Source organism: Tachypleus tridentatus, chromosome 13 (genome assembly GCF_004210375.1).
Source record: "Tachypleus tridentatus isolate NWPU-2018 chromosome 13, ASM421037v1, whole genome shotgun sequence".
NCBI classification, from domain to species: Eukaryota; Metazoa; Arthropoda; class Merostomata; order Xiphosura; family Limulidae; genus Tachypleus; species Tachypleus tridentatus.
The window spans coordinates 139,773,750-139,792,704 of NC_134837.1; the positions used below are offsets into that span (position 1 = coordinate 139,773,750).

General features: G+C 31.0%; 1 protein-coding gene across 1 annotated transcript in view; it reads left to right on the forward strand.

The window, feature by feature from the left end:
- LOC143240082 (calsyntenin-1-like) overlaps positions 1-17,825 on the forward strand; it is a 97,412-nt gene extending 79,587 nt beyond the window's left edge. Inside the window, exons 10-16 of the mRNA XM_076481927.1 lie at positions 2,485-2,639; positions 4,870-5,021; positions 5,289-5,638; positions 10,063-10,208; positions 11,057-11,225; positions 13,191-13,363; positions 15,099-17,825. Coding sequence (XP_076338042.1) covers positions 2,485-2,639; positions 4,870-5,021; positions 5,289-5,638; positions 10,063-10,208; positions 11,057-11,225; positions 13,191-13,363; positions 15,099-15,263 — 1,310 coding nt within the window. The 3' untranslated portion in view covers positions 15,264-17,825. The remainder of the gene's footprint in view (positions 1-2,484; positions 2,640-4,869; positions 5,022-5,288; positions 5,639-10,062; positions 10,209-11,056; positions 11,226-13,190; positions 13,364-15,098) is intronic.
- The last annotated feature ends 1,130 nt before the right edge of the window (positions 17,826-18,955 follow it).

The window sequence follows — 18,955 nt, forward strand, 5'->3', positions numbered from 1 at the left end:
TAATGATACAGAATTAGTATCTTGACATCACAAAGAATTGACTATGTATCTCAGAACGGCTGGTATAGGTATTAACACTTTTATTGCTCAGGAGAGAACAAAGTTTTGACCTTCCTAGGTTACTTTCAGCTTAAGAAGGACAAAGTTTGAAAGTGACCATTGCTGGACACACATCTTAGGGATGAGAGTGTAAATGAGTATGGGGCATTGCAGCTAGATGTGAGGTATTAATTAATATAGGTATAAAGGTGTTGCTTTATATTGGTTTAGTTTTGGTTTTAGTTGTATAAGCAGGGCTTCTTTGACTTTGCATTTGTTTATGTTTGTCTCCCTATTTAGTATCTGGGTGTTTTCTGTGGTTATGTTGAGATTATTTGATTTGCAGTGTTCAAAAACATGTGAAGATGTTGTTTTGAGTTCTTTGAATTGGGTTTCCATTTGTCTGTTTGTTTCTCCAGTACAGAAATCATGGTAGTTGTTCCATTGAATTTTATAAATAATGTTAGTGTTGTGCTTGTCAATGTAGTTTTTGCATAATATGGACTTTGTTTTTTTAACTGGTTTTTGAATACGTTTGGTGTTTACTGGAATGTTGTGTTCTGTTATAAATGTTTTCCAGACATTGGTTATTATTTTGCTAATGTCAGGAACATATGGTATTCAGCAGTATAAGGTTTTGTAGTTTGTTGTATCGTGGGATTTATTGTTGCTTGTTTGTTGTGTGCTATAACTGAAACACAATACAAAACAGAAATCCACAGAGAAATCACCCATACTCCCTCACACCCATACACATTCCATGGAACTCAGCACATGAAACAAAACAAAAACTCAACATATTAAGAAACAAAATAAACATAGCCACCAAACTATGCTCACCCAATATAATTAACAATGAAATCAATAAAATAAAACAACACTTCATCAACATCAACAAATTTTCTCAACAACAATAAATCCTGATCACACTTCAGCAGGTCTTTGTATATACATCTTTGAATAGCAATTGAGGCATTGAGAAGTGACAGCTGTTTTCCATTTGTTGATTAATAGCTCTAAGTAGGATGGGTTGACATCTTATACTTTGTTATCCTAACCTTATGTTGCATTATCATTGCACTGTACTTGTGTTGTAAAGCCCATTCTTACAGCAAAGTTCCAGGAATGTGTTTGCTTACTACCTGTCACTGGTTTCCATTGAAAGTCTTCCACCAGTAGGTACAGAACAATGTATTTCACTTTAGTCCAAGGTATTTGTTCCACCATCATCTGTGACACCACCTTAAAATGTACAAGATTCCACAGGTACATGTGTGTCATCAAACCTTTGATATATAGTGTCCGAAAATTCTAGAAGTCCATGTTGTTCTTGTAACTTTAAACCAGTTTGAGTTAACAGCAGGATTAACTGAAATAAGATTTCCTCATGTTTTAACATTGTCATAATCAGTTACATATCTGAAATGAAGAAATGCTGCAAATTGCTTATGGTTCCAGACCTTATGGATATCCTGTATTATTTTAATGGTGTCAAGGCAATGAGGAACCATGCTGAAAAGAATATTTTTCTTTCTGAGTATACTCATTTTGATCCAGTCTCTTATTGATGCTGGCCTGCCTCAGTTGATTATCCTATAAATTCAGTCCATTTACTTTTATTCTCTATTTTCTTCACACTTTGCCTGATCGCATTTCCTATGATGTGGTGCAGGACCTCACCTTTGTCTCAGAGCCCAATCTTTACTGAACCTGTGGTCTCTGTGTTCAGCTCCATCCTATTGTTGGTATACTGGCATTTAGTATTTCTATGTGATCTGAATTTTATATCTTTAAAAACGGCTCATTTAAGTTGAGAAAATTTTTTACGTAGAGGAATGAACAATGTTTCAACCTTATTCGGTCATCGTCAGGTTCACTGACGTAAAAAATTTTTGCAACCCAAACGAGCCGGTTTTACATTTATATTTTTCTCTACAAGAGGGTTTTCTTGACATCACTGATTTGAATTTTATATTTTTGTAATTAAAATTATCAAGCATGTACCTCTGAAATACATTCCTGACCATATTTTTATAATGGCTGCAACTAAGAAACTTAAATTATGGTGAGAATGCATATAATGGGATATTATATATGTTCACTTAATACAATAAGTCATATGAGAGAGTAAAGAACTTGTGTAAAGAATATTCAGAAGCTAAAGTCACATAATTACTGACAATATGAGAGAAACTTGCCAAGGAAGGGCTGTTAGTATTTCAGTACCATCTATTTGAAATTAAATTGAATCCTAACAATTTTCATAATCTTCAGAGGACAAAAATTATTCAAAATCAAATATCTGAATCAATACATAAAATAATAAAACTACCCCTGAAAATCTGAGGTAATTATTGTATATGTTTATGAATAAAGTGAGTCTTGAATTTTATAGACAAGTTTTTCTATCACTAAAAATAAAATACCATTATTATCTACACTAAGGGAAAGAAAACAAAATGAATTTCCACTTCCGTGGATACCTAGCTGGTCTGTCAGTGCTGAGGGGGCAAACAGAAAACTCGGATGTTTACAGGTGTCTTCATCGCTGCAAAGAAGGTCTTGAAGAGCCTTCTTCAAGTCTCATTGAAAGCAACATTGTGAGTAGGAATCTCAAAGTAGCAAGCATTTAGATTAAAAACAGCAAAAAACTTTCCAAAACTTGTAAAGACTAATGTTTCATGTTTCAAAGTTGTCTTTCCATTGTTTTAGTGAATAAAGTGCAGATAAAGATCCAATAATCAATAAAGAAAATAATTTTTATCTTCTGGTATATTTTATAATTAGCTTTCTTGAACATGAAGATTTTTAAAATAAAATAATAAGTGGTTCTTGGTGGGAGTACAGTAATAAAGATATTCATTTTGAGTTAAAATATTTACTTTGCTCATATAAATTTTGATTTTTATAAAAAGTTATCTGTTAGTATTTATACAACAAATGAAGTGGCAAAGAATTGTGGTTTTAATAACACCGGGGTTTATAATCCTGATTAAGCCAGTTTCATTCATGAGGAAACATAGAAAAAAGTAGAAAATTATATTTTATATTACAGGAACAATACTGTCTTAAATATAGTTCTTGAGTACCCGATATAAAATTATCATTCATATAAATGTTTGGTCCTTGATACAAAGAGAGAGAGACAAACAAACACTGAGTCAATTGTAATAGTCAGGATGGGATGATATCTGCTTGAGACTTAAATCTTTATAGTTCACTTGAGAATTAGGTTGAATGTACAACTCATGCAACCAAACAACACATTAGAAAGATTTCTTTGTATTCTTATTCATTATACTAGTCCCTAACTAATGATCATTCCATCTAATAAATTGATTAGAAGGTAAATTAAATCACCCATGGTTTAACTAATGATGATGTTAAAAAGTTGCCATATTATGAGTATTTACATCCTGATGTTGATGGATTGCACATTTCCAACATAACTAAAGCATCCAAATTATGCATGTTGTTGGCACAAAGTTTTGGGCTGTGACCTTAGAACTTCCTCCAACATTCACTTTGAACCAAGTGAAGACAGTTATGATGAGGATGGGGAGTCATTTGTTTGATACTTGAGGCCTGTTGGCATCTGACAAGTTTCTTTGCATCTGCAACAACAAAATTTAAATACGAAAGAAATGTAGTCTCATAATATGCTTAGAGATAGATAAAAGTTAAATTGAAGGGTAGAAAGGTCTTAGAGTTTAATCAACATTTTTCTTAACATTCAGTTCAAAATATTTTGCCAAGCAAATGTCCAACACAACAGTTGTATTACCATATTAAAAGACAAGTTTCTTTAATTCATTTGGTAACAAAGTTATATGTAAAGTGCTATATAAGGTTATTCTCTTGATTTATATTCCTAATCTATGAAATATTTCTCAAAATTTTAAAGGAGGAGGAGGAACGTGGCAGGTATTTTGGTTTAAAATTATCTGACTCCAAGCTGGAGTTCAGGGGAGATACAAATGGTAGCACTCAGAAATTTTCTTTCTCTTTACCCAGAATTTTAAAGATTTATTTGAGGTCAGACCTAATTTAGTTCAAAAATGTTCAAAATATATTTTGAATATTGTAGCTTGATATATATACAATATGATTTTCAATGGTTCGTTTAATGAAGTAAAGTATAAAAGAAAGGTAAATTAAATATGGTTGAACAAAAATTTAACAATACTTCAGGTACTAGTAGAAATATTTTGTGGATCGATAACAAACTTGTGTGTGTAAATAACTTTAAGATAATTTGGTGAACTTGAAATAGCAAAATTAGAAAATATCTTTTAAAACACTGCATGAAAAATACTCTTATTTCTGCAACTTCATGGGTCTCCCTGCCACTAAAAACTACTTATTTTATCAAAATTTCAAAAACTTCTTATTATAAAAGATCACAGAGCGTGAAATGTATTTATTTCATCTTTTATTAATTTATTTGAACTCTTAAGTTGTTATTTTTTGCTCTTGAATACTTTTTTCTTTCTGTTAAACATCAATCTTCTTTAGATTTAGTTTTATTTTTTATTAATATGTTACGTATGAACACTTATAATAATACATCTCTTAAGAATAGAATATACAATTGCCATTTTTGCCTTTGATTATTGAACTAAGTGTATATATAATTAAGTTACTTTAATTCTGATTCCAACTGCACTTAATGAATTGTAGATTTAGCTGTTTCTGTTTATTAGTATGTTATGTATGAACACTTTTATTAAGTACAGAATATAGGATTGCTTTTTTACATATTTTTATGCAAGTATATGAAATGAAATTTCCGTTTTTAAAATTTATTCATAAGTGGACTTACTATTGTAGAAAGTATTCACTAATTCAGACCAAACTCAAGTGACGATTGAAGGAATTAGCAAATTGAATATGGAGGACATTGTGGCTCAAGTGGCTTACATAAACTCCCGACAGTATCCTTCTCCTGGTCTCCGCAGTGTTAACACAGCTACCGCTGTTAAGTGAGTTTGAACTGCAATTGAAAATCTAAGCCACAAATATACACATAAGCATTTTCCGACATTTTGTATATGTAATTAAGTTATTGGAATTCTAATTCCAAATGTACTTTATGAATTTCAAGATTAGAATCGATGTTTTACTTCTATAAGGCAAAACGTTTATTAAATAAGGAATATATTAAATATATATATATATATAGAGAGAGAGAGAGAGAGAATATTATCATGTTTTAATCTTTTATTTCCATCCCTATTTTTGCATGTTAGTTGTGGAAATGGAAGCATCCTCAAAGTTCCTACTTTCCATAGCTACATCTTAGTTCTTCACCCTGATCAACCTACAATTGGTATCAATGGAACTTCAAATCTTGCCCAAGAATATGATGCATTCAAACAAGGCATTGAGTTGTTTAGTACAGTGAGTGTTGTGGTCACACAGAGGCGAGACCAAGAGCTTATTGATGCTGGCTTGATTACTCAGCAGAAGCTGGACATGTGTAAGGTCCAGATGTATCCTCCACTGAACCATGATCACGAGTATTTCAAGCTCCCTACTAATGTGATGAACCACCTAGGAATTCACTATAGAGAAAGCAAAGATGGTTTGCTCATATATGGTAGGTAAAGAAACACATTATTTTAAACTTTAGTGAGTGCTGTAAATACATCACATAGTGATCTTAACCAGAATCTTAAAGAAGCAGTACTTACTGAGCTCCAAGTGCTTAGTGCAGATATTGTCTAAACCTTTAAGTCTTTACTTGTATTCACGTGAACTAATATACACAGAAATCTCACTAGTATGTGTACCTAGAGGTATTTTGTACTCATAATCACACTAAGTAATTTGCCAAAAATATGATACTTTATTTAACTCTTAAGGGCATGACATGGAAACATACCACTCTTAAGTTTTAGCTTTTAATTATAAACAACTTGATAAGAACAGAGGGACATTCAGAATCATTTGGCTTTGAGTCATATTACAGCATCAGTTTTAGAACATTAATTTCAAATTTGGGTTCTTGGTTCAGGCCTAAGTCAGCAATGTCTTAACATCCTAATCTGCTATATTGGCTCATTCCACCTTTAAAGGCCATATGAACTGAGTAAATGGTGAATCAATCAATCTGTGTGCATACTTCATTGAGTGACTGACCTGCATGTGTGTTTGTGTGATATTGTTGCTGCTCAGACTGTTATATTGTGTTGAGCTGAATATTTGAGGATGAGCATTAGAATATGGAATTATGTACAAGCCTGGATAGGGTATGATATCTGTTTGGGCTTTAATTTCTCACAGTATTAGTGTCATGTCAGCTAAGGGTTTCAGATATAAACTTTTATGACCAGATACTGAGCCATCCTGGCACATATTATCAACAATTTCAGCATTTTTTTGTCCCATAATTTTGATTACTTAAAGATAGTGGAGATACAGGATCTTTAAATTGTGACAGCAATATACATAAGAACTTGCATATCAAGTGGATGATAGAATGTCATTCTTTCTATTAGTGGTTATCCATGTATCTGATAACTTGTCAATAAACATCATTTATCCATTCAACCAAGTAAGTTTTCAGATTTACAGGACTAAAATTGGGGGTTCAATTCCTATTGGCATACAAAACAGACAGCCCAAAGTAACTTTGTTGCAAGAAAACACATACATGGTACATAATAGAATTTTATGTAAACTTCATTCTTCCATGTAACATTATCAGTTGTTATTTCACTAGAAATTAAGTTTGTTGGTAGTAGCACTAATATGATGGCTGAGCTTCAAAAATGGAATAATCCTTCCTTACTTTAAGGATTTAGATGAAATGTGCAGAAACATGTAAATGTGTTTGAGTTGCTGAGCAACAATATTTGTGTCCAATTACTTGTAAAACTTTCCACAGCACATCTGGCTATGGAACGAAAACTAATGTACTGCAATTTATCAATCTATAAAACAATTTTGTTTTAACATTAATAATGTTATTACTTCTACATATAACATTTTCTTGAGGTTTACTTATACTAGTATTTAAGTTTAGGTCTGCTTACTACAAATAAGAACAGTAACGACTTAAGGACTTGGCTTTCTTAAGTGTTTCATTTGATGTCACCACAGTTCTGAGGTAAATTTCTAAGAATACATAGCTTACATAAGCATGTAATAATTTATAAATGATAGAGGATGAACAGAATTTCATGTGTTTAGTGTGCATTAAGTGTTTTTCCAGTAAACCAATGAAATAAACAATGGTGTAATGTTAAAAGTAGCATGCCACCAGCAGAAAAATTTAATATCAGAGCAAGAACACAAACAAAATAATTGAAAGCATGACTCTAACTTTGTGATTAATTAGTAGCCATTTATTATTTGAAAATTTGTTATTAGCTAACTGTCCCATTATTTTCTCACACATAAAATATCTAAAATAACATGTCGCCCTAACCATGTGTTCTCCAATAAGGTTATTTATTTTCAAGACGGTAATAACATTTTTGAAAAAATAAAACAATTACAGTCTAAAATAAATCCAGCATGCATATAATTTGATTTTATCATGTCCCAAACACAGGGTATGGAGAGATACTATGAGTGTGTCCATTTGGAGCTTGTAGCAAAAATTATTTTTTTTAAGCATGTGATCTCCTTTACAGATATATCTAGTACAGATACTCAGATTATGACATTTTGTTATATTGTTAAACCTTCTAACGATATTTGCATTTTTATTATAGGTGCAATGTAATCTGTTAAAGGAGAGCATGAGGAGTAAACTTTCTATTCAACCTTTCATTGGGCACACCTACCCAGTTCTAGTGTTTTAAGTTACTTTTTACTAGGCACAGTTACTCAAGTCTAAATTTTCTAATCTACTTTTTGTTAGGCATGGCTACTTACTTTTAACTTTCTAATCAACCTTTCTCTGAGCTTGGCTACCTAGTTCTAACATTTTAATCTGCCTTTTACTAGGAACAACTAGCCAGCTCTAATGTACTAATTTACCTTTGGCCAGGCTCTTATTTTAAAAACTTTATGAAAGTTATATAATGATTCTGCATGAAAACCTTCATCCAAAGGATCAAAAACATTATTAAAAAGTTAACAGCAAACTGGTTAGGAAAGATCCTTAATCATGCTGATTATTTTGGTGAAATCACAGTTCTTGAGAAGTATCATTGACAGCAGTTTCAAAGTAATATTAATGACAGAAGTCAAATTAAAATCTGTATTTTTATAAACTTCAATCACATGTTACGATCAGAAACATTTACAATCTTTCAATCATTTTGTGTCTTCACATTTTCCAAATAATTTAGAAAAGTTAGAGTCTGTACCTTCACTCTTTTTTTCCATTCTTAATTGTCATCTTTTCTTCTTTTTTTTAGAATACTGTTATCTACAAAAGTATTTCACAAAATTTAATCCTTGCTATAATTAAGCTCGAAGGGAAGTGCTGTTTAACTTTACCATTAAGGTATGAGGCTTTATGGTTTAGAAGCATTTCTTTTCTTCTTTTTTTTTAGAATACTGTTATCTACAAAAGTATTTCAGATAATTTAATCCTTGCTATAATTAAGCTCGAAGGGAAGTGCTGTTTAACTTTACCATTAAGGTATGAGGCTTTATGGTTTAGAAGCATTTCTTTTCTTCTTTTTTTTTAGAATACTGTTATCTACAAAAGTATTTCATATAATTTAATCCTTGCTATAATTAAGCTCAAAGGGAAGTGCTGTTTAACTTTACCATTATGGTACTTACAAAAGTACAACAACTGCTAGTAACATTTCTTACGTGTATAAGTGCTAGATGACAGAAGGAAAATATTTTGTTTACTGTTTGTTTTGTTTTTTAACATTGCTCTTATAGAACATCATTTGCCAGAGATACAGCATTCCATATGAAAGTTATTATACACTTAGATATATCACAGTACTTTTTCATCTAAGTATGGGGTGCGAGTCGGCTCCATTGTATAGTTTTGGATTTTGAAGCTGTTAAACTAAGTTTAAATCTGTGCCAATTCACAAAATATTCCCCACATTTCAAGTTGTATTGTAAGACTGACATAAGAGATAATGACTGGCTGTCTGGACACAAGGGATGATGGAGAAATCTATAATAGCTTTGCAATAAATCCAAACTATAGATTCATACAAATGTAAAGTGTGAGCCCAAATAAACTACGGATTTACACTCAACATTAGTAAGAATCCATGTTAATGGTCACAAGAGTTTCTATATTGCTGTTAGTATGTATGTATGTTTGTGGTATTTGTACTGGGTATTAGTAATCTTGACTTTCGGAAACCATTAAGTTGCTCTGTGTAGAAAACCAAACTGATTGTAGCCAGGACTAAATTAAGAGCCAAGAAGTGTACAATGAAACATTTAGCAAGTTTTTGCTGTCAGTGTATAAACTTCATCTAAGTAAATATGTGTTTAGACTTTACTCATATATTTAGTTATGACTGTTTTATAGTGTATTAATTTAAAGTTAATTCTTGGAGTGCTCAGTAGTAACTTAGGAGGTTTATAACATTAAATCAGATTTTTATACCAATGATGGACATAGCACACTCATTGTGTAGTTTTGTACTCGACAACAAACCAACAAATACTTTTTCTGACCTAAATTAAAAGAGTTGGTTGTGTTTAAAACTAGTGTGTAGTGTGATTTCCATGTAAAATATCCCTTTAAACAACATCGTTATAAAAGAAATTGATAATTTTTATTGCTTGGTGTGAAAAGTTTACTTAATACTTTGTTCTAGTGTGATTGAAGATTTATCTCTGTTGGTTGGCAGTTGATAAATACAAACACAATAAATTACTTGTTAAACCTAAGTTTTTATAGTATATATATGTGCACTTGCACTGCTGGTTTATTTGAATTTTGTCATTTTAAAGAAATTTAAGAAGAGAGTTTGCTTTAACTATTATGCTTATAAAGGTAACCAATAAAATAATGTTTTTTCAAAATAGAAAATCTTTATAGATACATGTACTGTAAAGTATTTTTTTACACTTCTGCTTCAGGTGCATACTCTAGCCATAACTATGAAATGTTTCTGAGGGAAATAGTGTATTACAATCATAAACCAGCTTACTATCTCAACCGTGCCTTCAAAGTGGTCTGCTCAGGGCTGAATGGTCGATTCATTAGCAATGAATACATCCAAACAGTAAGAAAAACTGCAGTTCACAAAGCTAATTATTTTGTGAAATTACTTAAGAAATTTTAAACCATATGCATTTTTATTAAAATATTTTTGATAATTAAAGTGGCATTTAATGTACAAACTTTAAATGAATAGTTTTATTTAAATAATTGTCGTTCTGACATTGAGTTTTACTGTGAACTGTTATTAACTGTTTTCTCTTGAAAAAGAAGAATTACATGTGATTGTGGTGTTTAAGATTGTTACAAAATTGATGATGCAAATGTGTTTTGTTTTTTTTCTGAGTAACAATGAGAAAAAAGTAAGGCTTGGGGGCACATTTAAACAGGGTAAGAGGAATCAGCTTAGAGAACTTTATTTGTTTTGACATGGTGGTTAGCTTTTGAAATGGGTTCCCTTCACAAGTGGTGGACGTATTCAATTTAAGGAGGTTTAAGAGAAACCCTGATACATACTTGAATGATAAGGGCTGGCTTTGAATGTTTTATTTGTATTTTAAAGTTTAGTTTATTGCATGGGATGGCTTAGATTGACCCAGAATTTTATGTTGTCTTTAGGTTATATATGTAAGTAATGTATAGAATTAGTTTTGATTATTAAAACATAGGTAAGCCTATGAAGAGGCAGAAACAAAATGTTTTTACTAATTTTAGTCTTGTCGTGGGTAATTTATTTACAGTTGTAAATATCCTCAAGGAAACTTTTTCAGGTAAAAAGTTGTTGATTTCAAGAGGAAATTTTGTTTAGATAATTCAGCAAACAGATAGTTTAAATAACTAAACATTTTTATTTATGGTAAAGTATTTCTATATTCTGACATTGACAGTTAATTTTTAATAACATTTGTGTAGCTCACAGTAATTCATCCTCGTGTGGAGCCCAGTCATGAGGTATTAAACCATAAGGATCCAGCTGTTTTTGCTCATGCTGAGCACCATGACCACCAGGTAGAGCTGCAAGCAGCATATGTCACAAGTAAATTATTAGAAAACAGTGAAGCTGTTGCTAGAACTTCAGCTAGTAAGTAGCATTTCTACTTGTATGTTTCATGTTTGTGAACAGCACATAATACCCACTCATTGTTTGTCTAATCACCATACCATAAACTATACCATTTCTTATGTGGCCTCATATCTTCTAGTAATCAATTTATTTAAGCAGTATGAGGAATTATTTCATCATGTACATAATCTAACAATTAACTGTTAATAAAATAATTAATATATATATGTTTTTAACCATGGGAAAATACAAATAATCAGTTTGTTGCTCATGTCACCATTGTCTCATAACTCATTTATTGCTTGTGTAGCATTATAAGAACAAAGATAACTTCTGAGTTCTGTAGGCTAATTAGCAAAACTCAAAGAGTCTTGAACATTGTCAGTCTCATAGAATAAGACAAAGAGGTTGGAAGTGTTCAGTGAGTTAGTGATTAAATGATTTAGGAGAATGCTCTTTCTGATTACATTGTGTGACATATTTTTAATTAATATTAAGCCTGATGAGAATGAGCTGTGTACTTAGAGAGAAACTAAAAATCTATTTGGAAACAAGCATGGATAAATAAATATGCTTATCATATGTTCTCATTTATAGCAATTAGAATACATATTTTTATAAGTTGGGTAATGTCACTGTTAATAATAGTGTCAACCAGAATCCTACTAATATTTCATGAAGTTCAGCCAGTTTAGGATATTTAGCTTAGTCTTCAATATATATGCGAAGCTGACAAAGCAAAACAGAATTTTGCAATAAAAGTATAATAATAAAGAATGACTCAAAATAAAAAGTAATAAGCATTTTAATTAATATTGTTAATAAAAGTTAATGTAGTATATTCCTTACTGAGGGAACACAAACACTCGAACTACTGTCATAAACTTGTTTTGAAAAAGTAACCTTAGTGTAAACATGCATGGTTTTTCTCTGCTTTTTCCTAGCACATATTTTGATGAAAGAAAACTCAGTAAGCTATCCCTGTTTTCTAGCTTCTGACACAAGTAACGTCTGTGACAGTATGTGAGAAACCTATAATTGTTTCAGTCAAGAGCAGTAATTTTCCAATAATACAATCAAAAACTAATGTTTATTAAGATAAAGAATGATAAATAAGTAAAATTTAAATAATGCATGCAAGTGTAACAATATTGAGTGTAATACAGAGAAAACATGTTAAATATAATGTGATAAATATAAGCCATTAACACACTTATTTTAACTAACCCTGTAACAAACACACAAAAGAAGTAATAAATTACATTAAATCTTGAGTAAAATTCAAAAAGGGGACAAGATAAGCTTCTAGAAAGTAGAAAATTCAATGAAAATAATTGTAGCCAAAAAGGAAAGCAGTAGCAGTTAATGTAACTAAGAAAGTAATATTTTAAAGACTATTGTAAATAAACTAATTATAATATCATACTATATATGGAACTGTTATATGGCAAATATTGACTAAATATAATAATAGTCATAACTAAAGGTAACAAGATGTCAACATATTACAATTTATTCCATAATATTCACTGTAAACAGTATAACAAAGAAATAAATCTAGACTTGAATGTTTTCAAAAGATTGATATAATCAGTAAAACTTCTAAACTCATAATCTTAGACAAAATATTATTGAATTTTATGCTTACAATATGCAATATTGTAATAGTCTAAAGATATCTTACATTTGAAAAGACTATAGTGAACTTATGAAATGGATACTAAAAACCACCATAGATCCAGGTTTAAGCATTATTTTGTGGAACATATTTGCCAATTATGTGAGTTTGTTTCTTCACAAAGATATATAACACACAAATTAGTATGGGATTATAGCCATTCCAAAATGTACTTTAGTTACCCCATATTTTCTCCAGCCATCCTCCACCTGGCTAAACCTGATGTTGAGGTCAGACTTGTGTTATCATCTGTGTTGGGTGTTTTGTATAACTTGCAAACTAATATGAAAAATATTTATTTCCAGGTCAAACTGGCACTGTCATTATTATCATCTGTGTTGGGTTTTTGGTGTTCATGATTGTACTGGGAGTAATTAGAATTCGAGCATCCCGTCGTCAATTGCAAGGCAACTGCTCAGATGACCATGAAATGGCATGGGATGGTAACTCTTTGACCATTACAGTAAACCCAATGGAAGTGAGTTTATCAGAAAGCCATGTTGTCTCAATATTATTAATGGAAAGTTCTAAACGTTTCAGTATATATATTTTATTAATCAATCAGTAAAATGTAGTTTTGCCAAATTACATACTTATCAGTTAATAGATAGTTTACACATACAGTGTATCTATATGCATGGTATATACAGTAAGGAAAAAATGTATATATATGTATATAATATGAATGATCAGGCAAACTTAGAATAAGTCAGAATAGTTATTTTTTTAACATTTTGATTACACCCTTGTATGTTCTCAAAATAAAATAAAAACACTTTATATGTTGTTCAAACTGTACAAAAGATTTGTGGAAAAAGAACTGTTTTGTACATAGTCATGGAGCAGAGCCTCAGTATACACAAATTATTATATAAATTTTAATAATAAATGAAAGACACCAATGTGTTTAATATAAGAAGTTATACTTTATGCATGTGTACACTGACATCAAAAAACACACTGTGAAGCCTACCCAGTGTGTTGTACAAATACACTCTGTAAACATAAAGAAATAGACTCATAAGATAGATAGATTAATTGTGTTGAAGTATATACAACACATCAAATTACTGTAAAATAGTTGGGTTGATCTTTTGCATTAGACCAACGTCTAAAAATACATTGAAGTCAGCCAAAACTGTTGTAGTAGTATGTTAAACATGAATGTGTTAGGTTTTTTGGAAAAAATGTAGGGGATCATGTATGTTACAGTGGCTTTATTGTACTTGCTTTGGCCATGTGAACAGATACCATCTGTGAGTTCTGTGCAGTCTGCTCTCCATGAAGGGCCTGGTGCATGTCATTCTCAAGAATGTTCAATCATTCTTTCACTTACAATATTCTTTCAACTCCAGAATACTGAGAATTTGATGATAAATATATAACTCTTGTATTATCTATTGTCAAAATGATTCTTTAACATGGGTTTAGAGGCATGAAGATAATCAGCATGGAATTGTGGAGAATGTTATAGTGTAGATCCAGGGACAGGAAGACGAACAAATTGATCATGATTGTGTTGTACTGATGTAGATGGAGTTGTGGACGATATTATAGTGTTGGTCAAGCTCTGTTATTTGGGCACAATACTTTGTGTTATTATTAAGAGTTGTATATTACCATGACCTTAAATATCAATGGATATGTACTGTAAGGTATAGCAGTTTTCTAACCGAAGACAGTAGGTTATGCTAACAGAAAAATTATCTCTGATAAGAAGCTCATTATATTCATGTGTGATTCCAAAGTAAAATATCAGTGTTGTGGATTGGCTGAGATAAAATCCAGTTCATAATATAATTTAATATTTTTAGGATTGTCTGAAAAGGTTAGTTTTAAAAAACTATGAGGTTAGCATTCCATCTGTTTTAAGTACCTAAGTTTTCAACACAACAATAAAGGGAAATGAAATATGCCTGTCAGCTGATAATTAAGAGAATGCTTCACGGAATGTAAACTGTTATAGTTTTATTAAGTTGTATCTTGACATATGTGTTATTTCAATTTAGTTTATACAGTTAAGATAAAATGAGGTTGAAGTGATATATTATGTGGCATTTTATTTTATGTGAAAACCATTCACTTTAGAAAGAAGTGTAAACTCATTTATTCATATGAAAATATTACAAAATATTTTATGTTGAAATGTAATTTTAAAAGTGCAGATATTGAAAACAAAAATATTTTGTCATATTTGTCTGCTTTTTTTCCAGCAAGTCCAAGAAATTCCAACATCTCAGAAAGAACAAACTGAATATAGTGACAGCTTGGATGATGGTCGTTGTTACCAAGAAGATGGAGCTGACAGTTCTGAAGAAGTGACTGAAAAACCTAAAGCTCTGGGGCTGGATTACAACAACTCCAAACTTAAAATCTAAGTTACAGACAGCTAAGCTGCCACCCATGCAATAACTTTACAATGCAATTCACTTAGTGTCATGTATCGGTGGCAGCTGCTTCATATTGGATGCATTCCTAGATGACACATAGTGAAAACCAGTGACATGTTTTAAACATTGCTATTTTATTGTTTCATCAGCTTGGTAAAGATAGCTCTCATTCATCCTTTAAAAAGAACAAAAAACATTTTATTATTGAGGAAACCTGGTTATTTTGGCGGTGGTCATGAAACAGATGCTATATTTTAGAATGGTATGAAAGAAAAATCAAACATCAGTTTCCTGTCTCAAGGTGATAAAGTTAAGTCTTTTTGTTATAGATATTTTAGACAATACAGTTTCTTTAGTTTCTTGTAATTTGTTCAGTTCATTGTTCAAGAGATATCTTACAATAATCGTTTCTCATCCAACAATTATTTAGAATAACTAAATTAGATGATTCCTTTCAGTATTTTTATTCTTCCATGTCACAGCTGCAACCCACGGATCTCCCGGTAAAACTTTTAAACGTACAAATACATTTCTCTGGCTTCTCATTGTCTACTTTTGCACACACTAATTCAAAACAAAGTTTAATGACCTATCCATGAAAAACATTATCAGAAGTTCCATAGTAGAATCTTTGTCATCTCAGATATAGAAATGGAAATTGTATAGATGGGTATACAAATTCACATTTATTATTGGTGAACTATGAATTTATAAATTTAACATCTGTTGTTTGGATTTCTAAAATCATAATTTTCACTATATTTTTAGAAAAGGAACCTTCACTATTTCTATGGCCCACTGGGAGGTCAGGGTGTATGTCTCATTAAAATTGCGAGTTTTTTGTTGTTATTGTTCATATTATTTGATATATTTAAATTATTATTTTTAACACTGATTTAAATTTAATGTCGGTAATAAACCAGGAAACATTTTTACTTATTAGACTGCTGCATCTTTTCAACTGGAATATAGGTTGTGATTATAGTTGGTGAAGGATAAGCAACTCATTAGTTAATAGTGAATACTCTAGTTTTCCTGTAGACTTCTGAACCATGTTACATGTATAGAAACTTGAACATTTAAAGTTACTGCAGCCTATAATGACAATGCAAGGCTATATGAACATACATATCCTGAATTTCCTGCAATTCTTTTCAAAGACATGCCTTTGTATGCATCTTTATCAGATTGTAAAATGATTATTAATGTAATACCTAGGATTAGGCTTTCTTTTATTCCATTAACTTTTAATGAGATTTAATAAACTTCTTCTGTGTGTTAGTTATCATTTGTTGAAGAGTTTCAAAGGAGGTTTTTTACAACGATGCATGAAGTAAACTTTAGTAAGTAATGGGTCACAGAGAAGAAAGCTTGTTTAGCAAATATTTTCTTGTAAATTTAATCAAAATCAATTATATTGTGAGCAAGTTTTCTCTTGTTGTAAGGGTATTTCAAGTAGTATAGACATAGTACAGGTTTTGGCTTTTATGGACTGCTCCTGCCAGTTTCTAGAGTGGGGTAATGTTTGGGTTTCTATAGCAAGGGTTTCTTGGGGTCAGAATAGACTGAAACACTGTCCTACTCTAGAAGCAGGCAGTAGCAACCCTTCAAAGTCAAAACTCTACCAACTTTTCTGTGAAATTGTTGTACGTGCATGAAAAAAAAAGGAATTTCTAAACAAAAGGAAGCATTTACTTATTTGTTAGCTTTGTATACATAAATTATGTATGTTCGGATGAGTTGTAATAAATGAAAAAGGTACAAGGGTACGTGTATTTGTATTAAGTTAGATGTTGCTCTATAGTAGAATTCAGTTATGGTGATTTGAAATTTCTCATGTAAGAACTTGTTTGACATTTTTTTATTGAATCAATTACAACACTTGTTCTATCAGTTGTACATAGGTACTCTTTTGCTTTAGTGAGTGGTACAGTATCTCAAGTTACATTGTTATTTCGAGAATGCTTTTTCTTGTTGTGATATAAATGATCATAAGTTTGAAAACATTCTTTATTCTCTATTATAGAAAGCTGCTTTCATCATTCAAGCATATAGCTAGAGCTAGTTTCCTGGCTATTAAAACAATAAGTAAATTTTTTCTGTAGGTGGGCTGGTGCAAAATGTATTTTCTACTAAACAGTATACTGATCTACTTAACATTTTGCCTTTTTTTGTTCAGTGTAAATTTGTAATTAATTTATTAATATAATTATTCAGGTAGGTGCTGGATAGATGTTCTGTGACTCAGAAGAATGTTGTTGTAATTTGTGTTTAAAATTTTAAGTATCTGGTTAACTGTCTTTGTTTAATTAGGTTTTGTTAGAGTCATGCTAATATGTATGTGTAAATACATACACCCAGGTCGATATAATTAAATAAGTTGCAGTTTAAATTTAATTTCTGTAAAAAACCTGGATGAATTTTATTATCTAGGTAAATTTTGTAGACATTTTTATTAAGACAAATATACAGAAACTCATGGTTTTGATTATGTATTATTCATTTGTGTATTGTATATTGTTGAATTTGCAATAAACACCAGAATCCCCACTACAGATTATTTTTTTAGTTTGTAACCTAAGTAAAAAATTCTGAATGAACAATATTTATATTCAGGTATTATCTCTGAATTTGTATAATAATAAAAAAGGTACCTTGCAAAAAATTGAAACTTTTATAACATTGGATCAAATATATAATCATTCACTTACCTGATAATTTTTAGAAAGTTAAACTGATATCTCCCTGTAAATAACAGGTGCACGTTGGATTGCGTAGAAGAGATTGCTCTTGGTTAAGTGTTTTTCAAATGGTGGGTTGCGAGCAGGTTTCCAGGGGGAACATGAGCTGTTTGTGCAGATTCAACTCTGTTTTGATTCTTCCAGGTACACATATCACCTTTGTCATGGATTATGACAAATTGCGCCAAGAAACAGAAAGTCTCACCCTTGTAGAGGTAATGAGGTCGTGATGATCTGAAAAATACGGCTGAGATGCACTGCTTTAGTCTGCCACTGCTAAAATAGTGACGGCTAGCTCGGAATAGCCATTAGGTAACATTGCACGAAGTTCATACCAAACCAATTTCAAGTAATAATATTATGCTTTTAATCTATAGCTTAAAAATCTGATTTGTCAATCAATTAAATAAAATTGATAATCATATCAATTCAATTAACTAATAACTGAAATAACACACCATAACTGAAAATATAAACAATATCGAAACCACTAGTATGTCTATTGTATCCCAGCTGACCTGATAAGCTTTGGTACTGAGCGAAAGCTTTGTTGGCATTGGATTTAATAATTATGGACATCTTTCTTTGATTTCACCCATAAGTTGTTAGACATTATTTCTATTCTTAATAACTCTCAACTTTATTAGCTTTTCAAAAAAGTGTTCAACCTTACCAAATGAGAACAGCGTACATTTAACATACATACATTTAACATAGTTGGTATAACATACCAACTAGTTAGCAAATAAACTCTCAGCTCTCACTTATGTTGATAAAAAGCTCGCTACTTGCTAGCTCGTCAGAACTCCACATCTTACCAGTTTATAAGAACGTGGATTTGTTACCTTACCTACTCCTAAGACAATTAATTCCATAACATACCAAAGCACGAGTAGAAAAACTACAATATTCTATTTTGTATGAACAGAAATCCCTACT